We start from the raw sequence: 24,883 nt of genomic DNA on the forward strand, positions 1-24,883 counted from the left end.
TAAATATCCGTTAAGTCCATTTGGCTCATGACTTCTCTTAGTCTGTCGACATCACTGTTTAATTTCTGTTTCCATGATCTGTCCATTGATGAGAGTGGGGTGTTGAAATCTCCCACTATTATTGTGTGAGGTGCAATGTGTGTTTTGAGCTTTAGTAAGGTTTCTTTTACGTATGTAGGTGCCCTTGTATTTGGGGCATAGATATTTAGGATTGAGAATTCATCTTGGTTGATTTTTCCTTTGATGAATATGAAGTGTCCTTCCTTATCTTTTTTGATGACTTTTAATTGAAAATTGATTTTATTTGATATTAGAATGGCTATTCCAGCTTGCTTCTTCTGACCATTTGCTTGGAAAGTTGTTTTCCAGCCTTTCACTCTGAGGTAGTGTCTGTCTTTGTCTCTGAGGTGTGTTTCCTGTAGGCAGCAGAATGCAGGGTCCTCGTTGCGTATACACTTTGTTAATCTATGTCTTTTTATTGTGGAGTTGAGGCCATTGATATTGAGAGATATTAAGGAATAGTGATTATTGCTTCCCGTTATATTCATATTTGGATGTGAGGTTATGTTTGTGTGCTTTCATTCTCTTTGTTTTGTTGCCAAGACGATTAGTTTCTTGCTTCTTCTAGGGTATAGCTTGTCTCCTTATGTTGGGCTTTACCATTTATTATCCTTTGTAGTGCTGGATTTGTAGAAAGATATTGTGTAAATTTGGTTTTGTCATGGAATATCTTGGTTTCTCCATCTATGTTAATTGAGAGTTTTGCTGGATACAGTAACCTGGGCTGGCATTTGTGTTCTCTTAGGGTCTGTATAACATCAGTCCAGGATCTTCTGGCCTTCATAGTTTCTGGCGAGAAGTCTGGTGTGATTCTGATAGGTCTGCCTTTATATGTTACTTGACCTTTTTCCCTTACTGGTTTTAATATTCTTTCTTTATTTTGTGCGTTTGGTGTTTTGACAATTATGTGACGGGAGGTGTTTCTTTTCTGGTCCAATCTATTTGGAGTTCTGTAGGCTTCTTGTATGTCTATGGGTATCTTTTTTTTTAGGTTAGGGAAGTTTTCTTCTATGATTTTGTTGAAGATATTTACTGGTCCTTTGAGCTGGGAGTCTTCACTCTCTTCTATACCTATTATCCTTAGGTTTGATCTTCTCATTGAGTCCTGGATTTCCTGTATGTTTTGGACCAGTAGCTTTTTCCGCTTTACATTATCTTTGACAGTTGAGTCAATGATTTCTATGGAATCTTCTGCTCCTGAGATTCTCTCTTCCATCTCTTGTATTCTGTTGGTGAAGCTTGTATCTACAGCTCCTTGTCTCTTCTTTTGGTTTTCTATATCCAGGGTTGTTTCCATGTGTTCTTTCTTGATTGCTTCTATTTCCATTTTTAATTCCTTCAACTGTTTGATTGTGTTTTCCTGGAATTCTTTCAGGGATTTTTGCGATTCCTCTCTGTAGGCTTTTACTTGTTTATTAATGTTTTCCTGTGTTTCCCTAAGTGTGTTCATGTCTTTCTTGAAGTCCTCCAGCATCATGATCAAATATGATTTTGAAACTAGATCTTGCTTTTCTGGTGTGTTTGGATATTCCATGTTTGTTTTGGTGGGAGAATTGGGCTCCAATGATGGCATGTAGTCTTGGTTTCTGTTGCTTGGGTTCCTGCGCTTGCCTCTCGCCATCAGATTATCTCTAGTCTTACTTTGTTCTGCTATTTCTGACAGTGGCTAGACTGTCCTATAAGCCTGTGTGTCAGGAGTGCTGTAGACCTGTTTTCCTCTCTTTCAGTCAGTTATGGGGACAGAGTGTTCTGCTTTCGGGCGTGTAGTTTTTCCTCTCTACAGGTCTTCAGCTGTTCCTGTGGGCCTGTGTCTTGAGTTCACCAGGCAGCTTTCTTGCAGCAGAAAATTTGGTCTTACCTGTGGTCCCGAGGCTCAGGTTTGCTCGTGGGGTGCTGTCCAGGGGCTCTCTGCAGCGGCAGCAACCAGGAAGACCTGTGCCGCCCCTTCCGGGAGCTTCAGTGCACCAGGGTTCCAGATGGTCTTTGGCTGTTTCCTCTGGCGTCCGAGATGTGTGTGCAGGGAGCAGTCTCTTCTGGTTTCCCAGGCCTGTCTGCCTCTCTGAAGGTTTAGCTCTCCCTCCCACGGGATTTGGGTGCAGAGAACTGTTTATCCGGTCTGTTTCCTTCAGGGTCCGGCGGTGTCTGTGGCAGGGGTCCTGCCGCTCCTGGGCCCTCCCCCACGGGAGCCCAGAGGCCTTATACAGTTTCCTCTTGGGCCAGGGATGTGGGCAGGGGTGAGCAGTGTTGGTGGTCTCTTCCGCTCTGCAGCCTCAGGAGTGCCCACCTGACCAGGCGGTTGGGTCTCTCTCTCACCGGGTCTGGGAGCAGAGAGCTGCTGCGGGCCGCGATCCGCGGGTGTGGGACTTCCGGTAAACACAGAACGTGCCCGGTTCTAGAGAAATTCTGCTTCCGTGTGTCCCAAGCTCACCAGGCAGCTTTCTTGCAGCAGAAAATTTGGTCTTACCTGTGGTCCCGAGGCTCAAGTTCGCTCGTGGGGTGCTGCCCAGGGGCTCTCTGCAGCGGCAGCAACCAGGAAGACCTGTGCCGCCCCTTCCGGGAGCTTCAGTGCACCAGGGTTCCAGATGGTCTTTGGCTTTTTCCTCTGGCGTCCGAGATGTGTGTGCAGGGAGCAGTCTCTTCTGGTTTCCCAGGCCTGTCTGCCTCTCTGAAGGTTTAGCTCTCCCTCCCACGGGATTTGGGTGCAGAGAACTGTTTATCCGGTCTGTTTCCTTCAGGGTCCGGCGGTGTCTGTGGCAGGGGTCCTGCCGCTCCTGGGCCCTCCCCCACGGGATCCCAGAGGCCTTATACAGTTTCCTCTTGGGCCAGGGATGTGGGCAGGGGTGAGCAGTGTTGGTGGTCTCTTCCGCTCTGCAGCCTCAGGAGTGCCCACCTGACCAGGCGGTTGGGTCTCTCTCTCACCGGGTCTGGGAGCAGAGAGCTGCTGCGGGCCGGGATCGCAGTTCTCTTTCTTTATTAGAGTTGCAGAGCAGTTCTTCCACCAAACTTCTCTGGCATTTACACTCCCTAATCTTTAGGAATCACCTTGTTCTAGCTCTTTCCCATTGCTGTGATAAAGCACTATGACCAAAAGCAACTGTTACAGTCCTTCATTGTGGGAATTCAAGGCAGGAACTCATGACGGGAACTACAGAGGACCTACTTGCTAGCTCACCCTCTTCTTGCTCATGGCTACTCTTCACCTATTATCCTTACATGGCTCAGGACCACCTGCCCAGGGAATGGTAACACCCAGAGTGGACTAAGCCCTTATATTTCAATTATGAATCAAGATACCCACATAGACATATCCTCAGAGCAACCTGATAAAGGAAACACTCAACTGAAACACTGTTTTCAGTTGATTTGAGGCTGTTTCATGTTGTCAGTGTAGTTTATGAGGAGAATTTTGACTCTTGATAGCTAGCTGTTATTTCTCGTATGATCAGTGATCAATGACAGTTTTTTCCTTGGCTGCCAGAAAGTCAGCACTTAATTTTTACTCAATTAAATAGACTTTTATTTTCAGTCAAATTATAGGCTCTGGAAGAATCGGGATGAAAATAAACAGTTTCCATATGTTTCCTGCTCCCAGCGTCCTCCTCATCTGTATTAGCAGTCAGTGTTACCTTTTTGACAGGCTTTTGACAGAAACTGTCACCGTTCTTAGAGTCCGTGGTTTACAGGAACATTTTGCTGTTGCCATTGTGTGTTTCATCAGGGTGTGTGTGTGTGTGTGTGTGTGTGTATGAATATGTGAATGTGTGAATGTGGAAGTCAGAGGTCAAAGCGAGGGGTCTTCCTCAACCTCTTGTTTGACAACTTTTTGGATAAAATCTGTCACTGAACCTGGCTCTCATTGATCTGTCCACTGAGCCTCAGGGGTCTTCTTGTTTCACCCCAGAGCCTTTTTACAGTCCCACACTACCATGCCAGACTTCTACTTGGGGGCTGGGGTCACAGTCAGGTCCTCATGCGTATATAACAAGCAACTTAACCTATTGAGTCATCCTACTGGCCCTGTTCTGAGGGTCCTGACAAATTTCTATTAATGGTATGTGTTGGCTATCGTAGTCATAAGTCTGGAGAATTCTGTTGAACTGTTTCTAGTAGGCTGTCCTAGTGTCTTTATAATGCAAGGTGAGATGTTGAGAGTAGACTTGTTCTGTCAGGTACCCTGGGTATACTTAGCATTTCCATCCCTGAGACTTGATCACACAGTGTAACTTACTCCTGTTTTCCCAAGCCTATCAGAACTTGGCTTCTCTTGGTCCCACCTGCATGGCAGTTTTAAGGAAATACTGCTCTTTTTTTTCTTTTCTTTTCTCTTCTTTTCTTTTCTCTTCTCTTCTCTTCTCTTCTCTTCTCTTCTCTTCTTTTCTTTTCTTTTTGTCTTGGGTGCTCTATTCTTTCCTGAAGCCATCAGAGAGATCCCTGACATGATAATGTAAGCCCCTTCTTCAGGCATGGTTACTGCGGCTTCTCTGGTTATTAGATCACTGCAGAGATCCTGCTGATAAGCTCCTTGTGACAGCATCATTAGATTTGTGAAAGCATAGATGAGATTTAGCTGGAGGCGGACAGTCTCTCCCTCTGCAGATTAAAACAGGGCTTTTGCCCAGCGTTTCCTGGTTTGGGTGTGATGTTCCGGGAAGTACTAGATGATGAAGTGTGGGCAGATTGGTGGTCATGGTCCTTGGTGATGTTGTGGTGGCTTTTTCATGCCTGTAACATGCTTTTAATTTGCTTGGTGGAATATGGAGTTAGGTCAGAGCCTTTCTGTGTCCTTATGTCTCAGGAGCCAGGCTATGTGCTTCATTAGGGACAGCAGATCTGATGGTTCTCTGCACTAGAGGTGCCATGTGTTAAGCGAGAGGACCTCTGGGCCACTGTCTGTCCCTTGTACTTGGATCTCTGGCTGTGAGACCATTACTGTCCGCTCTCCTGAGGCCCACTGGTCACTGGTGCTCACTTGCATCAGTGTCCCCTGTCTCCTCTCTGTGGTACTCTGCAGACTCAGGACTGCTGGAAACCAATCACGGGACAGAAACTCCAGCCTCTCCAGCCTGTTGCTGCTCAAATTCTTGAGAGATGAGCCTCGTCCTTTCTGCTGTTTGATTGGCTGGTGGGACCCTGCACGCTACAGTATTGTGCAGTTCCCACATGAATTGCTGCAGAGGCCCTTGGAGGCCTGTAATTTTAGGCAGTTGCACCATCCCTTGCCTGGATATACAAGTGTTCATTCTCATGGCCTCAGAGAGGGACCTCTGCTGCTTTCACAGCAGTTCTCACCTACTCAGGCCCAGTGCAGGCTCCTTTGTACTGCCTCCCAGCACCGCACTCTGGCCTCTGCAGTCACCTGAGGACCAGCTTTCTGACTTACTATCTGGAGCATCTACTTATATTTCTGCTTTCTGCCCTGAGACTGAGGGTGAATATTTTATCCTGTACTTTTATTGTGTAGACTTTTTTTATTAATTAATTGATTGATTAATTCGCTTTACATCCCAGTTGCAGCTCTTCTCCCTTCTCTCTTCCCAGTTCCACCCTCACAAATCCCTCCCCTCATTACTTCCTCACTTCTCCTACGAGAATCGGAACCTACTACCCCTTCATGGAACATGAAGTCACAGCAGGAATTAGTGAGTTCTCTTCCGGCTAGGGGAAGGGGATCCAGTGGTAGGTAACAGAGTCAGAGACAGCCTCTGTACTCCATTTGTTAGGGGGCCCACCGGAAGACCAACCTGCACATCTGCTATAAATGAGTAAGGATCCTAGGTGTAGTCCCTGTATGATGTTTGGTTGGTGATTTAGTCTCTCTGAGCCTCCGTGGGCCCAGGTTTCTTAAATTTCTTATTGGCAAGTGGCAGTGCTCCAACCTGCCGGGTCCCCTTCCTTATGTGTTGGTCTTCAGAATGCTCTGCTCATGCTTTCCTTTCCTGGCCCAGACTTTGGTCTCCCACAGAACACCTCCCAGATCCAGGTTCCCATTCTTGTTAGGAACCCCCTCCTCATACTCAAGGAAGAAGACTGACTTAATTGGTACTGGGATTCTGCCCATTCATATGCAGCTTCTATGTCCACATGCACAGATTTAATTTTGAGGCTTTTTCCAGAACAATCTCTGCTCATCTGTGTCAACAGAGCTAGAACTTTTAAAATGAGAAAGGCATTCATGCACCTTTAAGCCTACAGGTTTTAGTCTTTTATTGAAAATAATATGTCATGATCCTTTCTGTTAAAACATTTGATAATGCGGAAGTGATTGACAGTGGTGGGAAAACCATGGAAATTTTATGGAAAAGAAAGATAATTAAATAAATCATTCATAATTTGACACAGCCAGGGTAGCACATCAACTTTATTTTTGGTGTGCCTTTTTTTCTAAACTTCTCCCTGCTTTTATGGGAATACCTAGCTGGGGAAATCAGTCCCTCTGTGCAGCCCTGGCTCGATGTCCAGAGAACTATATAAGACAAGAGCAGCATCACACTAACCAGTGTGAGGTCATTTTGATTGTTTGTTGGCTTTTTTCATGTCTTGGTCTCCTTTTACCAGCTTCACTATTTGTAGGGCACTGTGGTGTGCTCAGTTTGTATGAGCAACCTTTACATACTGAGACGCTTAACGTCGGGGTCTACCATCAACAGCTTTGCACTCACATTAGCAGTTCTCTGGGACTCAGGGTGTGGTGAGTGCTCTTGAATCTAAGCATCCAATATGATTGGTTATAGGGAAGCCCCTCTGATAAGGTTATTGAATGAGAGCGCACATGTGGTCCTCAATGTCTCCTGTTTTGTGCCCAATGCTGTGAGCAACTTGCATGGATGCGTCACGTCATCAACGGCTATAGCTGCAGGTCCTTCTTTCTCCCTCTCCCTTGAAGCCTGCTTCTCTATCTTGTCTCTTGTTTTCTTTGTGCTATATTTCTGATTCTCCCTTTCTGTCTTCCTCTCCATATCCCTGCACCCTGCTGTGCCCTTGTTTCTGGGTCTGCCATGCACATGATCCTGTTGATTGCAACTAGAATGGACATTTTCGATAATGGCTTCTTTCCTTGTCCCTATCACAGTACGTACACCCTTCCTCCCAGGTGGAGACCCCATGCTGACTGTAGATGACTGGATGTAGAGACTCTGGGGTTGGCCATTTCATTTCCTGTTTTGGCAATCTGTGACGGATAGCTCTAAATGTCAACTTGTTATAACCTAGAATTATTTTGGAAGAATTACCTAGAAGAAATTAGCCTGGATGAGACCTGTGACAGAGAACTGTGGGCATGTCTAGCAGGGATTATTTTGGTTTTTAATTGATAAGGGAACAACCAGCCCACTGTGGGTAGTACCATTCCTTAGGCAGAGGTTCATTAACTATATAACAGAAGCAAGCAAGCAAGCAAGCAGGCAAGCAAGCAAACAAGCAATCGAGTAATCAGGCCTGCAGGCCTGTTTTGGTTTTGTCACTGTGCTGGACTGTGGATATGATGTGACTAGCTGTTTATAGCTCCTTCCACTCGGACTTCTGTGCTATCATGCATGGACTGTAACCTGGAATTGTAAGTCCAGTATACCCTTTCTCCTCTTTGTTGCTTTTTGTCAGGGTATTTTATTGCAGCCACAGAAATAATACTGAGAAAGTGCCTTACCCCATCCAGACCACAGTGAGTTCTTCCTGGCCACAGAGCTTGTCCTGGATGAGCCCTGAAGAAAGTCTTGTGCCTTTGATACTTTCTCATGAGGCTAACGATTGGTGGTCTTGGAGGTGTGATCATTAGTTAACAGTAAGCTGGACAAAGGCTGTTTTCCACATGTGTATGTGGTCTTAGCTCCTGCCTTGCTTCTTTGCTGTGTATGTTCCTGCAAATTCTCCATAAGCCTAGGTATGTTCTGGGGCAGGACTCTGGACAGTTAGCAAGGGTGGCAGGTAATGTGGAAGAGCTACAATTAGCTGACGAGATAAGATCTGTGACAGAGAGAGAGGGGTCTCCATGGAGATAGAAAAGCCAACCATATGATTGTGAGTGGATGGTCTGATGTGTTCATCCTAACTGCCCTGGACATGGCTGTTTGAAGGGACTGCTATAGAAACTCTCTGTTTCTTGATTCTGAGCTGGTAGTGAAAAGATGGGCTTGGGCACGTGTGCATGTGACCTTATGCTGGATCCCTGCTGTGAGTCCCCTAGATCCCAAGTGAAGACCTGATCTTTGCCAGGCCTCCTTCTCAGCAGCCGTTGGCCAGTGCTCCAGTCATCCGGGTGCATTTCCCTGCATCGCAGGTCGCATGTGTTGGTTCTTAGACCCACAGACCTGCTGATTTAGTGAACTGTGTGTGATTGTTTCCCCAGTGGCCTCCTGGGCTCTGCCATAGTACAGGAGATGAAACATGGCCTTTCTTTCTGTAGACCTTTATGCTGATAGTTAATTTTCTTATTGTGACAAATATCCTATCTGGTGGCATAAATAAGGAAGGGTTTATTTTGACTTCCAGTCTTCAGGGTACAGACTTCCACTGTGGGGAGACATCAAGGAAGTAGGAATCTGAGGCAGCTGGTGACACTGTTTCCACTGTCAGAAAGCAAGGTGGCAGACAGGAAGAGCGACCAGTCTATAAAACCTCAAGGCTTGCTCCCAGTGACCCACTTACTTCAGCAGGACTCCATTTGTTAACAGTTTCACAATCTTCCAAAATCGTGCCACCAGCTGGGGACCAAGCATCAAGGACGTGGGCCTGAGGGGAACCTTCACACTTTTACCACAGAACTGAGTATGGTTGTGTAGAAATGAACCTTACCTGTAGTTTCAGTATGGGAAACTAGGAAAGACCTGTACCACTCTTTCAGATGTGTGGGTAGGGAAGGATATGGTAGAGAACCTTTCCAGTTTTTGAGCTGTGCTTGGCTGTGGTTAGGAAGACAGAAAGTTGCCCAGAGCAAAGACCTGAATGCCAGGAGAGCTAGTCTCTCATTTAAGGTAGCCAGTGTGGAGGTTGGTGAGCCTGGGCCACACCGGTGAAGACAAGGGAGAAAATACAGGGAGCCGAGATGGTGAGATGTTGTTAGCCCTGTGGCTTTGGGATGTCTGTTCGTTCTTGTCTGTGTGCCTCGGTTTCCTCAATGTCCAGCAGATAAGTGAGGGTCAACCCCGAGTGTCCAACTGACACAGGGACCTGCTCTTGGCCAATTGTTTCATTTTGTCATTATGTTATTGCTAGACTGTGTCTGAGTCACTTTTCTCGTTGCTATGGAAAAGCACCTGATACGGAAGGAACGTAAGGAAGTGGGTGCTTGTTTTGGCTTCTGTCTTGAGAATCCAGTCCACCATGGTGTGGATGGCATGAAGATGCCACCGAGAAGGCCAGGTGCTAAGACCGTGAGGCAGTGTATGATGAATGCTTGTGCTCAGCTCACTTCAGTTCAGGACCCTGGGCCCATGGATGGCCAGTCTTCCCACCTAAATTTATCTGTCTAGATGGTCCCTCACAGACATGCTCAGAAGCTGAGGGAATTTAGTTAAACTCTTGAAAGTGTGTGTGTGTGTGTGTGTGTGTGTGTGTGTGTGTGTGTGTGTGTGTGTGTAGGCTTGTCTCCTAGGTGACTTGGGATCTGTTGAGTCAGTATTAACTATTACAGCGTGTTATGTTATTATGAGTAGGTAGCTGCTTGCTGGAAGTGCTGTTCAAAATTAAGTTAAAAGAGTGAAATGAATCTAAGAGCCGTTTCTTATCGCACTTGAGCTCCCCCCCCCCACACACACACTTAGGTGCCCCTTGATGCAGAATAGCTCCTTCATGCAAGACTTTGTGTTGGGCAGCAGATCCCTAGAGTGACCCCCTCGGAACAGGCAAAGGAAATTATTCAGTAGACTTGTGTATTTGAGCTCCTTGCCCACTGGGGCCAACATGTTCAGATGACTTAGTCTGTCTGTCAAGTATCCTGCAATAACGGACTTACATGTGAGACGATTCTACTGTACGGTTCATGATAGAGCATGGTCTATGCTTCCTTAGGTCTTTTTTTGACTTTCTATAGTGGTGGCACTGAAGCTGTAACAACCCTTTCTGTTCTTTTCTTTGCCCAGTGATGGACGTAACAGACATCATAAACGGGAAAGTGGACGATGAAGATAAACAGCACTTCATCCCCTTCCAGCCGTAAGTATGAGATAATCCTGTCCTTAACCAAATGCAGCACGAAGACCCCACGGTTAATAGTTTACTAGTTAATAGTTTATCGGTAAGGTCATTCCTTAAGCCTAGTCAGGATTCATTTACTTTACAATAATAAGGAATCTCTGCAGTCTCTGGGGCACGTGGAATCAGGAACTGTGAGAACAATGGAATGAGGTTTGTGTATGGTCCCGATGTTCCTTGTGTTCCCAGAATTACCTTATCAGTAGAAAGATTACAATTCTGCACGGAGCATGTTTCTTTACATAATCGATTTGTTCTCGTAGCAATTCACATTTTCAAAATACAATACTTTCAGATTCATCACAAGAGATTGCTGCTTTTTAAAATAGAAACCAAACAAAGTAATGATGAATTCTTTTGTAAAGCGAGAAATAGCACCTTAAAGCTTGTAAGCAGGCTGCTGATTTTTCTGTCTTGATTTTTTTTTTGCTCAGATGAGCAGGTTTTGGCTCTTTCTTTCTTTCTTTCTTTCTTTCTTTCTTTCTTTCTTTCTTTCTTTCTTTCTTTCTTTCTTTCTTTCCTTTTTTCTTCCTTCTTTCCTTCCTTAATTCCTTCCTTTCTCTCTCTCTCTCTCTCTCTCTCTCTCTCTCTCTCTCTCTCTTTCCTCCAGGCTTTGCCCACTTCTGATCTGAGATCTTTAGAGAGTACGAGGGAACATGGGCAAAGCAAACGGGATCAATTTGTGAGCTTATTCTCTGATTTGAAGCTAGAACCTGTGGGTAAGGTGATTATAGTGAGGGTGGTTCTTGATCCGGTTCACTCCTGTTTCCTGGAGGCAAGAGAACTGGGTACTTCAGGTTAATTGCTGGAGACAGCCTTGGAGAATGAGCAGTTGGGGTTAGAGTGACCTGCCCCAGGACTCTGCAGTTTCCTCTGTCCTCTTTCCTTTTCCATCTTGTTTTTATTCAAAGACTTCTAGGCTTCATGTGGGTAGGGGAGCATTGCTTTTGAGGTGCTGGCTGAGGGATAGGGGAGGCTTGTGAGCATGGGTGTCTGGAGGAAGCCTGTTGTTGGGAGGCCTGTTGTAAAGGCTTCTCTTGCCTCTTGCCCAGGTCATCAGGGACCACCCGACTCCCTGCAGATTTGAGAACACTTGTTTAGGATGAAGACTTTTTTGTGTATTAAAAGAGTACTCTTCCCTGTGCTGCAATATAGAAGATCTTACGTCTTGTGAGGAATGACTTTAAACTCAACATCATATAGACTAAAGTTGGGCTCAAGTCCCACATGTTTCACCACAGGCAATTGGAGGCAGAGGTCTCTTGTGACTTAAATGCTTGCCATTTACTTTTCTGTCTGGCCTCTGCTAACCACTAGCCCTATGTGGCTTTTTATATTAATTACAGTTGAGTAGAATTAAAACGTAGCTCTTCAATCACATCTGTCTGTTACAAGTGTTAGGGCCTTGCAGGGCTGGTTGTAGCCATAGTGGGTAGTGTCTTGGTTTCTTTTCCTCTTGCTATGATAAAATATCCTAACACATGCAACTTAGTCCAAGGTTCCAGTCCTTCATCGGAATGTATCCTTGTGCTCAGTTCGCTCTTTCCATTTTATACAGCCCAGGATCTCAGCCAGGGAATGGTGCCACCCATAATGGGCCGGTTTCTTACCTCAGTTATAGCTCTCAACATACCACCTCCCCAGTGCATGCCCAGAATTCTATCTCTCAAGTGATTCTAGAGTCTGTCAGGTTGACAATAAGCAGTAACCATTGCAGAAGGCGTGTAGGTGCTCATTTCCATCTCTGTAGACAGTTATCCTGGATAATCCCACCATAGCAAGCATCCATAACTCCATGCTGTAGAACCCAGAAGCGTCTTTAGCACACACAGGAAATATTCCCATCCTGGAACATGGCTGACAAAGTGGTGGTAAACAAAATCCGCTTCTGCCAGATTATAATACTCAGTTTCTTTTTTTCCTTTGAAAAATAAAAGGGTTTCCTACTGTTCCTAAGGCTTCAATTTCATCAAGACTACAGGATGTATGAATGTCCAACCCTCCTATGAAGTGAATTTCCTTGTTGTTCATTTGTTCCCTCTATAGGGAAACAAAAAACCAAAACAACAACAGCAAAAACAACAACAGCAAAAACCAAACCTCAAACAAAACATTAACTTCAGGTATTAGAAAAGTCGGTGAAATGATCTGTCAGGTTTTGGCTCCCGGTTTGCAGTTGGCCTTTGAGATCACCTGTGTGTTGCCACTGGGCTTTTCCCTCCTTCGGGCAGTGGAAGTCCACTTTAAACCATTTAGCACATGCTCACCTGTTGTGTTATCTGTGAGTCTTGCTCTTCGAGAGGATGATGTCTACACCGATTAATATCCGCAGCGATAGAAGAAAAAAGTAGCATGATTCTCATAGCAAAATAAGCCTAGAAACCATTCTTTGGGAAATGTCATGCTAATGAGAATGTTTTTTGCTCCATTAAAATGGATTTATCACCTCACAGGGTTGGTTTTAGGAAGGGAAACAGTGTGCATTCTCTCTCACTCTCTCGTTCATCTCTTTTTAACTTGGTGAAATAAATTAGAGCAGCGCTCAGCTCCTTTGAGTTGCTTGGCTCAAGTGATGGATGACATAGCCCTTGTTCCTTGAATTGATTTTAAATGCTCTGTACCTGATGTATGCTTTTGCACTCTTTTCCCATTGTGCTTGGTGGCACCACACAGTATTTCTCCTGATGCATGTTGCCTGTGCTGGCTACTCACATGTGCATGAGCTCATAGGCCTAAGGGTGTTGATAGCCTGTATTTCGAGTGATGTCCAGGGTTCAGCATCCAGTCATGCTAGCCATTAATTCAGTTCTCCAAGGACTGAGCCACCTTCATGTGTGGCCGTTGGAGCCTCTTTTGTGATCACATTGAGGAACCAAAGGCAGGGCTTCTCAAGTCATTAGGCTTGAAGGCTATTTTGGGAGAGAAAAGGGATCTGTTTTTCTTTTTTTTTTTCTTCTTCATCTCTCCTTGCCTTCGACTAGCTCAGCATTAGCTGAGTGGTGCAAACGGCCATCAGTGTTGAATGCAAGATCTCTCAGCCACTTTAGTTTCAGAGCAGCCCCTTCAGACTGTCCATTAGCAATGGAGTGGAACCCTGTGCACACGTTCCCTGGGAGTGGGGTGCCCTCCTCGGCCGGACCTCTCTCCTATGGTTCACCATTTTCCTGATCGATGCTTTCCCTGTCTCTCTTGTCACCTATCCTGCCCTTTGTCTTTTGTTGACTCATGACAACTCTCTCATACTTGGTGGCGATGCTCTTTTGTGTCCCCCTGTTACTGTCACCCACGGGTCTCTCTGCCCCTTTGTCTCCTGTGGTCTTGGTTGCCCCATGCCCTCCAGGCTCGCGTTGGACGACGCCATTCGACACAAGCCGCTGAACATGTCATCCCGTTTCTCACCCAGGGTGGCAGGGGAGAATGACTTCCTTCAAACTGTCATAAACAAAGTCATTGCAGCCAAAGAAGTCAACCACAAGGGACAAGGTGTGTATCTCTGTTGTTTCAGTCTGTGGGTGTGTGGGGAATCTGGGCTGGGGTATTCCTGTTGGAACTTGTGGGACTGGGTAATGCTTCTTCCTACTGGATGGGCAGCTCTGTAGGCTATCTCACCAATAACCTTCGTAGTTTCCTGGGAACAAGCCTCCCAGCTGAGTGTAGAAGAGGGCAGGAGTGGGATAGGGCTGGGGATCTCTGAAGAACAGAGGGCCCAGGAGTCCAGCAGCACAGGAACCAGCTCCTGCCTTTGACTCCTCCTCTTTCCTGGTGCTCCTCATTCTCTTTCCACTGTCACACCTAAAAGAACTGAAAGGCAGAGGACATAGCTTGGCTGGTAGAGTGCCTGCTCGACATACACAGAGCTTTGAGTTCTATCCCCAGCACCACAGGAAATAGGCTTTGATGGGGCATGCCTATAAGCCTAGCTATTGGGAGGCTAGGGAGATCAGACGTTCAAGGTCATCTTAGGCCATCCAGTTAAAAGTCTGAACAAATAAGCAAGGACGTCCACAAGTCAAACTAAAACCAAACCCAGATTCCATAGTAACAGCAACAGCAGCCATGAATGTGGCTCCTGCCCAAAAGCCATGGCCTCACCTCATCTGATTTCCTTCCCCTCTGGCCTGTCCTCTTGTCTGGACACAGAACTGCCAGTGTTCTGTAATTGCCCCGCTGTCCCCAAAGGGGAAGTGACTCCTTGTTTCTGTCATCCAAGTAGCCTCCTCCTTCCTTCTTCCTACCCTCCTGCTCCTCTTCCTGTTTTCAGGATTTTGAATATCACACTGACGTGTCTAAGCAGCTGACCTTCTGCTGGCAGTGCTAATGAATCAATCAGCTTTTGCTGGTGACAGTTGGTGTTGGGCTGGCCAGGAGACCTGCCAAAAACCAACTGGTCATCAAGCCCTTCCTCTTACATGGAGGAAAGTAAGTCACCCTCAGAGATTGGGGACTTTAACCCTGCTTTTTTTTTTTTTTTTTTTTTACAGTTTTGTTTTTTTTTTTTTTTTTTTTTTTTTTTTTTTTTTTTTTTCCCGGAGCTGGGGACCGAACCCAGGGCCTTGCGCTTCCTAGGTAAGCGCTCTACCACTGAGCTAAATCCCCAGCCCCTAACCCTGCTTTTTACATTTAGGAAAAATCCATGCACCAGGTTGTTCCTTGATCTGGCTCACTCAGTGGAACAGCCGCCCTCGGCCCCCAGTCTTCCAAACTAACCCTTTCTGTTGTCCCAAGCAGTGTTTATTGAGTCCAAAGAAAGTTCTGGAAAAGGGAGCTCAGATAGATCTCTGTAGTTAGTCTTGGCTTTACCCCATTCTCTGACCAACTCCATCTAGAATGTTTATGGATTATAGTCTTTTACATGGAGCAAGTTTAAACTGAACCAAGGACTCCCCACTTATAGATTATAGCTCTTCCCATTTGCCCTGTATTTTTAAACCACAGGGCGTCTCCTCAGAGGTAGGAGCTAGTACAAGGCCTGACCGCTCCCTTATTTCTGGCTAAACAATCCCTAACCCAACAGACCTCCAGTTCCTTTTGTAGCTTCCTCAAGATGCTGTGTTTATCACAGACTCACATAGGATAAATAGTAATAGTGTTAGCCCAACATCAAAACAGCCAAGCTCATGGATCACAGCCAGAATCTATGAGCTACACAGCAATAGCATGGACTCTGGCTGGTACCTGGATTGGGTTGATAGCAACTGCTACCTTGGGTTACCAGAGAGTAGAGAGAGGTTTCAGATCCCAGTTGAGAGTGAGAGCCGAGAATGTCCACGGCATCTTTCAAAGGGGTATGTGTCTTTCTGAATGAACATACCGAGTCTTTCCATACTGAGAACGCAAAGGTAATCTTTGCATGTTGAGTCAACAGCATCACCAAGCCAACAGCATCCCTGAGTGAGGTTTAGTTAGACCATGACCCTTCCTACAGCACTCACATTAGAAACTAGGTCATTCCTAGGAGAGCTGAAGGAGACTTGGCCAGGGCAGTCACTGCTGGGTGTTCTGGGCTCTTCCTGTGGGCTCCTGTTTCTATCAGAGTGACTCAGGTACCTCCTGATGCCTGCCCATTTTCAGAGGACCCAGAGGACCAGAATGGGAGACAAGGAGATGATAATCTTTGCAAGAACCAGTGGATTTCTCCACACTCTCCACCCCACGTGCCTCCTGTGGGATTGCTCAAGCCCTGGGATGATTCCATCTCCGTAGCATCCAGTTCTCTAGTCACAGAGGCAGAGTGTCCTGAACATCCTCTTTTCTTTTGGTTGATGGAACCCAGGGTCTTGTGCATGCCACTGAGCCATATCCATGGCCCCTTGGTTCTTTTCTCTTTAACCAACATGATTCTGGTTCCTGCCTCTGAGTTCTGGTTGTGCACGACAGCAGATCCTCACGTCCACACCTGCTTCCGTTGTTAGAAATGCTGAACACACGTGTGTGTTCTGTCATTCTGGTGAAACACATCAATTCTAAACATACTTATTCTTTGACAACTGGCCTTGTTTTCCCCTGGAAGGAGTGTACTTTAAACACTATATAATCAGGACTATCTAATCTCTGTGTTTCAATTGTAACAAATTGAACTGTGTCACCAATAGTCTACTTATCCATCCTGTTTCATGAGCAAGCTGTTGGTGAGCGTATTTGAAAGGCAACCTCGCTGATGTTATTTAGTATAACTAGGTTTAGTTTGTTGGACTGTAAAGTACCCAGCCCCTTGAAGGTCTTTAACTTTCTGCATGCCCAGAGCTGCCTTTTGTCCTTTAGTGTGAGTTACAGAAAGGTACCGATAGCCCCGAGTTATTACTTATAGCCTGGGTGTGTGGAGATACCGACAGCTCCTGGGAGTATGGGTTAGGGAACACAACGCAGGTCCTTTACAGTTCTTTGTGCACATATGCAGTGCATTTCCTGAGACATGGTACGTGTGCCCTTTTCTTGGTTCCATCCTCTGGTGTCATTCATTGAGATCCCCTCTTCTGGGCACCCTTTTTTCTTTGTTATGATCTGGAATTTTCTATCTTAGAGAAAAAGGAAAAGGAAACTTGTAGAAATGGGACCAGACAAATTGTGCTGGCAGTTCCTGGTGTCTGTGCCTAGGTCTGTTTCTCTACTCTATGTAGTTCCTGCTCTCTGGTTATCTGTTGAGCTTCATTCTTTTCTCACCAGCATTTGCCCCGCCCTTTTTACCTAGGGGCCACAGGGACCTCTTTGCTGCTCATTTCCACCCCCACTCCCCTTCCCATTTGAGTTTCACACTTTGTCCATGTGGATGACACATTTCCTGCTCTGTCATTCTCTCCAGCTCCTCTTCAGCATGAGCTGCAAGTGGAAAGATCCTTTCACACATGCTTTGGGACTTTCTCTCCCAGACTGTGTGTTCCTTAGAATGCCACTTGGAGCTCGCTTTCATTTGGAGAATGGTGCAGAGCACTTTCTAAGGATGTCCACAGCAGGTGCTCTGAGAGCCACCTTTCTTACTCTTTGTCTTTCCTGAATTCTGTGGTTTGACACCCCTGTTGATCTTTCTAAACCTATCCACCATCTTAGGCTCAAGTGCTGGCCTGCAGCCTCTCCTGACTCAGTATTTTCCTTTAACTTCTACCTGCAGCTGCTGGCTTATTTTCAGGTCAGAGCCCTGGCTTCCTCTTGAGCCCTCTGGACCTCCTCATGGTATCATGGTCCTCACTGGTCTCCAGATGCAGACCTCCATGGTGGGTGTGAGCCTCTAAGTTTCTTCCTGCCTTTCTCAGCCTTTATCATAAGTGCCACCTTCTGAGTTTTCCTAAATTGAGATAAGTCCTAAGAACCAGTTGTCCTTGGCACATAGAGCATCCACTTCCTTTCCATCTCACAGACTTACTGTTTGATCTCACAGGCAAAGTTTGTACCTGGACTGAGTTTGTGCCACTGTGCTGGGTGCCTCTTGCCCAGACAATTGCCTGAATATTTCTGTTTACGATGCTGCTCTGTAGATTAAAAGTTTTTCAGCCACTGAAATTATCTTTAGCCACACACTTGAGATAAACATGACTTTGTTTTTCCAGGTTTGTGGGTAACCTTGAAATTACTTCCTGGAGACATCCATCAGATTCGGAAGGAGTTTCCTCACTTGGTGGACAGGACCACAGCTGTGGCCCGCAAGACTGGGTTTCCAGAGATCATCATGCCAGGTAAGGCTAGCCTCTCTCATGGCCTTTGAGCTCCATGCAGAGGTCACTAGCCATGACGAGTGATGTATGGATAGGAATGTGCAAGAACTCTTGTAGAGACGCTATAGAATATGTGGCTGTACGTTGGCAGGCTCAGGGTTGTTAAGAATAACTATAGTGCTCAAGGGCTGAGACCAAACACAGTGGTTGGATACACATTTTGATCTCTGGGCTTCTGGTAGGATTAGGATTCTCCTTTATTACAAAGCTTACATGTGAGGAGGGATGGACACCCAGTAAGCATAAAATTAGTTATTTGACCAAAGGAAAGAAGGAAGGAAGGAAGAAAGAAGAAGGAAGGGAGGGAGGGAGGGAGGGAAGAAGGAAGGAAGGAAGGAAGGAAGGAAGGAAGGAAGGAAGGAAGGAAGGAAGGGTGAGTCAGATACCCAGGCCAATGCCAAGCAGTTCAGAAGGATGATGCTTTCCTTGGGACCTGCTCAGGGGTGTTCATTACCACACTGATGTAACTCCAGCTCAGCCATGTATTTTAAGCTGCATGAATTAATACATGAACATTTTTCTTTTATATTTAAAACACTTTCTCATTTCTAAATATATCTATATCCATAATGTGATATTGCTATTGATATCTGTGCTTGGGATATGTGTTTGTGTTCATCCTTAAGGCATCATTTGATTTGCAGCAAATGTTTATTTGTGTTGTCTGGTGTGGTCCACATAGGGAGCTTGGACACTTTAAGAGTGGTGTTGACTAATTCCAATCAAAATTAAACCATAGCCCCAAATCATGTGGGCAATGGGCATTGAAAGTGGGGTCAAGCCACACCATGGTCAACAGACATGGCCTCTGCTGCAGACCTGAGAGCAATGAATGCAAGCTACTGCTTGGTTTAATCTGTTTCATAGAGTTTGGGAAGCGCTGCCCAGGAAATGGTTCCACCCACAGTTAATGTAGGTCCTCCCACACCAGCTTACATGATTAAAATAATCTCTCACAGGTACAACAAGAGCCCACTGTCTTGGAGACTCTAGTCTATCAGCCTGTCAAGTAGACCCTGAACCCTAACCATCCCAACTGGGACCACTGGGAATTTCCTCCTCGTGCTGGTAGATTTCCCCTTGTTGTAGATAAGCTTGCAAAGTTCTTTGAACTTGGGATAGCAGAGTTCTTGAGTTATCCCACGATCGACTTTTGGAGAACCCATGGTGCTGACCATGGTTCTGGTCAAGACAAGATTCCACATGCTGAGTGGCTGCTAGCAAGGGACTCAAGCTGGAGTGTGTTACCCTTGGTCTCTGTGGGCTGAGTAAGCACTGGCCCGCCAATGGCACCAAGTCCACAGTGTTGGAGTTCTCCTGCCATGCTCCCATACTTAGTTCAGTGGCCCCTCTGTGTTATTCCTTCTTCTCTACTTTGTGGAAGCATCTTTGCACAGTGGGACAGCCTGTGCTACCACACCCCTGTTGATCCTTCTACATGCCCATGACCCATACTACTCTGGATCCTCTTTCAGGGCCTGAGGCAGGGGAGAAGCCATGGTATCCGTGGAGCTGGAAAGATGAAAGCATCCAGTCACATCTTCTTATAGTAGAAATAATTTAACTCCTGGCCTCGGGTTCCTACCCTGCCTTTGGTAGTTGAATTCCCGGATGAAAGGCACACTCAGCCTTTCTATTTTTAATAAGACTTAAGCAGCACACTAGCTGGGCAGCCGTCTACCCTCCATGCCGTTAGGATCTATATTCCTACCGATAGCCCCGAGTTATTACTTATATTTACTGTGTTCCATCCATACTGCTCTTAACTCCAATAGGGCAGCCCTCAGTGCCACACTCTCTTGACCCTTAACTCATGGCAGCTTCTTCTTTCTCCTTTCCTGCACATTCTTCTTCCTCGTGGTCCTCCTCTCTCCCAAGCCTGCAAAACCTAAACTCCATCTTTTCTCTTCTGCCCAGCTATTGACTGTCAGCATCTTTACTCACCAATCAAAACTAACTTGGGCAGGGTCACAGAGTCTAAGTGCAGACACCAGGTCTTGGGGGGGGCACCGCCCATAATCAGCATTACAATATACAATAAAAGACAAACCCTCAACAGCTTCTAGCAACTAATGTCTACTTCACGGGTGCCTAGCCTTGGCTGAAAGTCTATGTGGTACCCTTCATTAGGGTTTAACCACTGCAAATGGTGTCTTCTTTTTCTTTCTTTCTATGAATGGATGAGGTCTAGGCCAGTGAGAAACTGTCCTGAAATGCGAGGTGGATGGTTGTATTTTACAGTTGATACTGTCCTCTGGCCTCCACAGCTGCACATACACCTGTGTGCACATATGCATGCAGGTGAAGATTATGATTTTTATGTTTCAATAGAAATTTCCGGCTAAGAAACGTACAGTTGAGGTGCGCCAAACCAGTCCAGCTGTTGAGTGCCGTCTTAGCCCAGGGTGTGAAGGGACTGATCTGAGGTCTCACAGCTAATAGGGGTAGGTCTTAGGTGCAAAGTCTTGCTTCCTGCAGCCCTGGGCTCGCGCTCAAATCTTTTTAACCTCTCTTGTGGGGAGAATCCGCCATGGCAGCTATGGTTCCCCTCTTTTGAGCAGCTACCATGGCTGTCGAGCAACCCACTGGGACCATTACAATAATGACTTTTAAATGCAACTTTAATTTAATAGTTGGATCCATTAAAAGCCAAAATAGAGCAATTTTTTTAAAAAGCACAATAAAAAAAAAACAAAAAACAAAACAAGAAAACAGGAAAAGGCTTTTTCCCCTTAAGAAGTCCCCATCCTTAAGCACAACTGGGGTCCGATTCACTGTCTGCTTTTCTGTGCAGAGCTGGATTGGGTGAGGGTCTCACCAGGCAGCCTGAGGACCAGTTAGAAGATCAGTAATAACGCTTCCTCTCCATCATGAGGCTAAGGAAGCTTGCAGCTTTCCTGGATCACATGTTCTCAACAGAAAGAAGACTCTAAGTTCATTTGTTCTAATCTGCCCTCACTATAATTAAAGGTCCACTTTATACTAAAATGCATGAGGTTTATGTGGTGCTATACCCTTGATATCCCAGCACTTGGAAGGCTGAGGCAGGATTGCTGTAAATTGGGGGCCATTCTGGGTGACAAGTGATCTGTCATAAAAACAAAAAAAAAAAACAAAAACCTACTCCTGCCCCTTGCAAAATTCTGTTTGCTTCCTATAGTTTTGTTTTGTTCTTCCCACTTGTTCCCTGGCAGCTACCTCCTAGAAGAGAAGAAGCACACAGTGACCCACCCCTCGTCCCTGCCTCATGGTTCTCATTCTCAGTTGGCTTTCGATTCAAGACTTGAATTCAGACAGTTCGAAGGAAGCAAAGGAGAACTCGCAAAAAGAAATGCTAGTTCTCTTTTGCATGTGTGTGCTGGCTTCTGAGGACACAGTGATAGTCCCTGGGAAGCTTACAAGGTCTCTATTGATCATGGGATGCTCCAAAGGGTCTAGGTCCTTGTAGCTCCATCAGTGGCATTGGGGCCACTCTCAATACCTCACAGAGGTGCAGAGACAAAGTTGATGCAAATAGCTTTTGCCATGCCTTAGAAGCCCAGACTGTTTTGTAGGAAATAGTTCAGAACCATCTAATGCAGTATTTATAAGTGCTTCCGACAATTTGGCTAAATTCACAGTTATGCTATGAATGATGGATTGCTATTAAAGATATAATTTTCCCCCAGGTGATGTTCGAAATGATATCTATGTGACATTAGTTCAAGGGGATTTTGATAAAGGCAGTAAAACAACCGCGAAGAATGTGGAGGTGACGGTGTCTGTCTATGATGAAGATGGGAAGCGATTGGAGGTATCTCTTTTTTCTGAGTCTTGGCTGTAGGGTTCAAGTTCAGCTCTGTAAATGTCCACCTTGGCTCTGCTGCAGGAACTGAGGTGTCTTTGGTTGGCTGTGCCATATGTTGGGATGTGTGTTGGTGTTCACCTCCCTTTCCCTGCTTGCCATTGTGTCCTGGGGATCCAGGTCATCAGCCTGTCTCAGGAGATCCCTCTAGGTTTTGACCACATTTCTTGCTCAGACTTATAAAGGGGCCTTATTTCCCCACAGAGGTAGGTCAGAGACTTTCAACATTTGAGAGATGAGGTAATGGAGTCTGAGGAATAGGCATCTGCTCAGGGTCAGAGAATGAGGTGGACTTTAAGGATCATCTGTCTTATCTCTCACCTCCCCTAAGTGACCAGTACCTCCTCTTCATGGCCAAAGCAGCCAGCAGATTCCGTCAGAGTGGCCCGTGGGCTGGGGTTCCCTCTGATGAGCAGAGGGGTGTCCCTCTAGGCACCACTGGACTAGACAGCAATTGCTGGGCAGTGCTCGAGCTCAGCTGTGTGTCACAGGGCTCGCATTGCTTCTCCCTGTCTGGCCTCGTCTGGTGTCACTTATGTCTCTAGAAGCCTTAAGGTATACTGCCCCGGTACCTTGAGTATTAATTGTATGAATCTGGTTGAAGTTTGATAGGCAATCCTCACGACTAGAGGAATGAATCTTGCTACCACCTATTCGGTGGACAACTTTTTCCTTTAGTCCTGCTGAGTAAATCAGGCAAGTGTGCTCAGATTGTAATTTGAAGCGAGTTGAGGAGGGGACAGAAGTGGCAGTCAAGGTTTGTCCCCTGTTTTCATAATTGTCTGTACCTCCAGGGTCTGAGGCTATTGTGTAGACCGACCACTAGCACAGGCAGACCTGTCCCTTCATTCTGGGGACCAAATGCAATGGTTTATTGGCAACCTGCTTGACTGACTATCTCTTCTCCTTTGGTGGGTGCAACAGGAATACGTAGGGGCAGACACTCTGGGATCAAATGTTAACACTTTTAAAAACTAAATAAATAAAACCATTACTCATGTGTGTGTGTGTGTGTGTGTGTGTGTGTGTGTGTGTGTGTGTGTACATGCCTACACATACAGGAGTCAGTTCTCAGCTTCCACCATGCAGGTCCTGGGATTGAACTCTGGTTGTTGGGCTTGGCATCCAGAGCCTTTAGCAAACACTGAGCCACCTCAGCATTCTTACCATGAACTCTTTTTGTGCCTTTTCCTAAAGCACGTGATCTTCCCCGGTGCTGGCGACGAGGCCATCTCTGAGTACAAATCAGTGATTTATTACCAAGTGAAGCAGCCTCGTTGGTTCGAGACCCTTAAGGTATTGCATCTCTATGGTCATTTCATCCCCGGGGACTGGCTGTGAAATCCTCCCTCACACCACACAAAGCAAAGTTGCTCAAGGTTGTCAAGGTCCCACCCAAGGAATTCTACTATAGTTACCCTCATCTCCCTCAAGTGGAAAAAGAGGACTTGGATGGAGAGGAACTGCCACATCCTCAAGATGGCTATTGTTTTTCTCTCCCCGAGTCTGGTGTGGGTGTGGCCTTCTGCCCCTGCACCACATAGGGAGAAGCAGGGACGTCAATGTGCGGAGGTTATTCTTGAGAACTGGGTCTGCTTTCTGTGACTTTGTCACAGGGCTGTCATGGGGCGGCTCATGGCACCATGGTACTCCACTGTCAGGTGTAACCACTACCACCACCCCAGCCCCTACCCTACAAACCTGAATTACAGGAAGTAAAGCCTGGCCCCTGGAATTTAGATGCTGACATGAACATCAGGGGCAGCCTTTGCTTACAGGCCACACACACGAGGCCTTGTTCTTTGGCCAGAATGCAACAGGAAAGCTTTCTTGATGCAGCTGCCGGTGGAATGTAGGTACCTTTATGTAGCGGCTCCAATGAAGACAACGGCTTTCAAAAATAGAATCTGAGCAGTGTGCATCTGAGTGTTAACACAAAAAAATATCTGGCTGTCTAGCCGAGTTGGCTTGGTGTCCTTCACAATATTATCTTGTTTAAATTTTCAAAAGACATTTTGCCTTTGGCAGAAATCATATACGGATAAGATAGACGGTGTTTTCATTTCTCTGGGGCCTGAATGTTTATCCTGGTGCTGATAACTAGGTTGAATTAAGCACTTCTTGCTGGAAGGTGTTGGGATAGGCACTCACATCCCTGTCCGATTCTTCAAGGTGGCCATCCCCATCGAGGACGTGAACCGGAGTCACCTTCGATTTACCTTCCGCCATAGATCCTCTCAGGACTGTGAGTAATGGGCCGCGTTATCAGTGTTTGTTTTCAAGGGAAATGCCTAGCGCGCAGCACCTGCTCTGGATTGCTGTAGGACATGGCTGTCATTCACAGTGATGTCAATGGCTCCTTGGCCGTTTCTTTCACCTGAGCTTGCCCCTGGAGAACATCATGGAACAGATCTCAGAGAAAGTCATTTCCTGCTTCCCTCCGGGATGGGGAGTGCACCCGTTCCTTGCTCCTCTTTCTCGTGCCTCTCTTCCTCGTCTTTAAAGATTTTACTTTGACTTGCGTGTCTGTGTGTGTGTGTGTGTGAGTGTGGGTTTGTGGATGTGAATGCAGCTTCGGTGGAGGCAGCTTCAGACGTCAGATCTCCTGGGGCTGGAGTTGCACACTGCTGTAAGCTGCCCTGTGTAGATGCCGCGGACTAAGCTCAGCTCCTCTGCGGGCGTGCTTAACTGTGAGCTATCTTTCCAGCCACATTTCTTCTTTGACACCCCCGTGCTAGTCCATTAGGAAAGTCAGTGAAACACAGCAAACTGTTTGGAAAACCGCGTCTTAGTGTTATTTCTTAGAATCCAGGACTTGAACCCTCTTGTATCTGTTGGTGATTGCTGGAACTTAGCTGGAGCCCTCGTAGGCATTGCTGTAGCCTTGCCCTTCCTACCAAGCCTAGAAGAAGGAACATGTCTTCACATTTTCTCCCTTTTCTGAAAGAATTGCTCTCTGATTACCGAGGCTGGTTCCATCACATCGGTTGAATTAAGAGTCTGCTAAGGATGTAACCCCATGATAAACCCCAAGCTGTCACAGAAGGATGATGCAATTACTTCCTCTCCTCCATTGACTGAAACATGT

At 46.1% G+C, this 24,883-nt stretch overlaps 1 protein-coding gene across 2 annotated transcripts in view; it reads left to right on the forward strand.

Annotated features, from left to right (window-relative positions):
* The window catches only part of Dock1 (dedicator of cyto-kinesis 1), a 516,616-nt gene that overhangs the window by 89,754 nt on the left and 401,979 nt on the right, over positions 1-24,883 (forward strand). The window contains exons 11-16 of one of the 2 annotated variants that reach the window (XM_063263800.1): positions 10,134-10,206; positions 13,586-13,728; positions 17,787-17,912; positions 21,620-21,744; positions 22,993-23,091; positions 23,968-24,040. In XM_063263800.1, coding sequence (XP_063119870.1) covers positions 10,134-10,206; positions 13,586-13,728; positions 17,787-17,912; positions 21,620-21,744; positions 22,993-23,091; positions 23,968-24,040 — 639 coding nt within the window. The remainder of the gene's footprint in view (positions 1-10,133; positions 10,207-13,585; positions 13,729-17,786; positions 17,913-21,619; positions 21,745-22,992; positions 23,092-23,967; positions 24,041-24,883) is intronic. The other variant, NM_001143858.1, reaches the window with a different exon arrangement.

Source organism: Rattus norvegicus, chromosome 1, assembly GCF_036323735.1.
Source record: "Rattus norvegicus strain BN/NHsdMcwi chromosome 1, GRCr8, whole genome shotgun sequence".
Classification (NCBI taxonomy): Eukaryota; Metazoa; Chordata; class Mammalia; order Rodentia; family Muridae; genus Rattus; species Rattus norvegicus.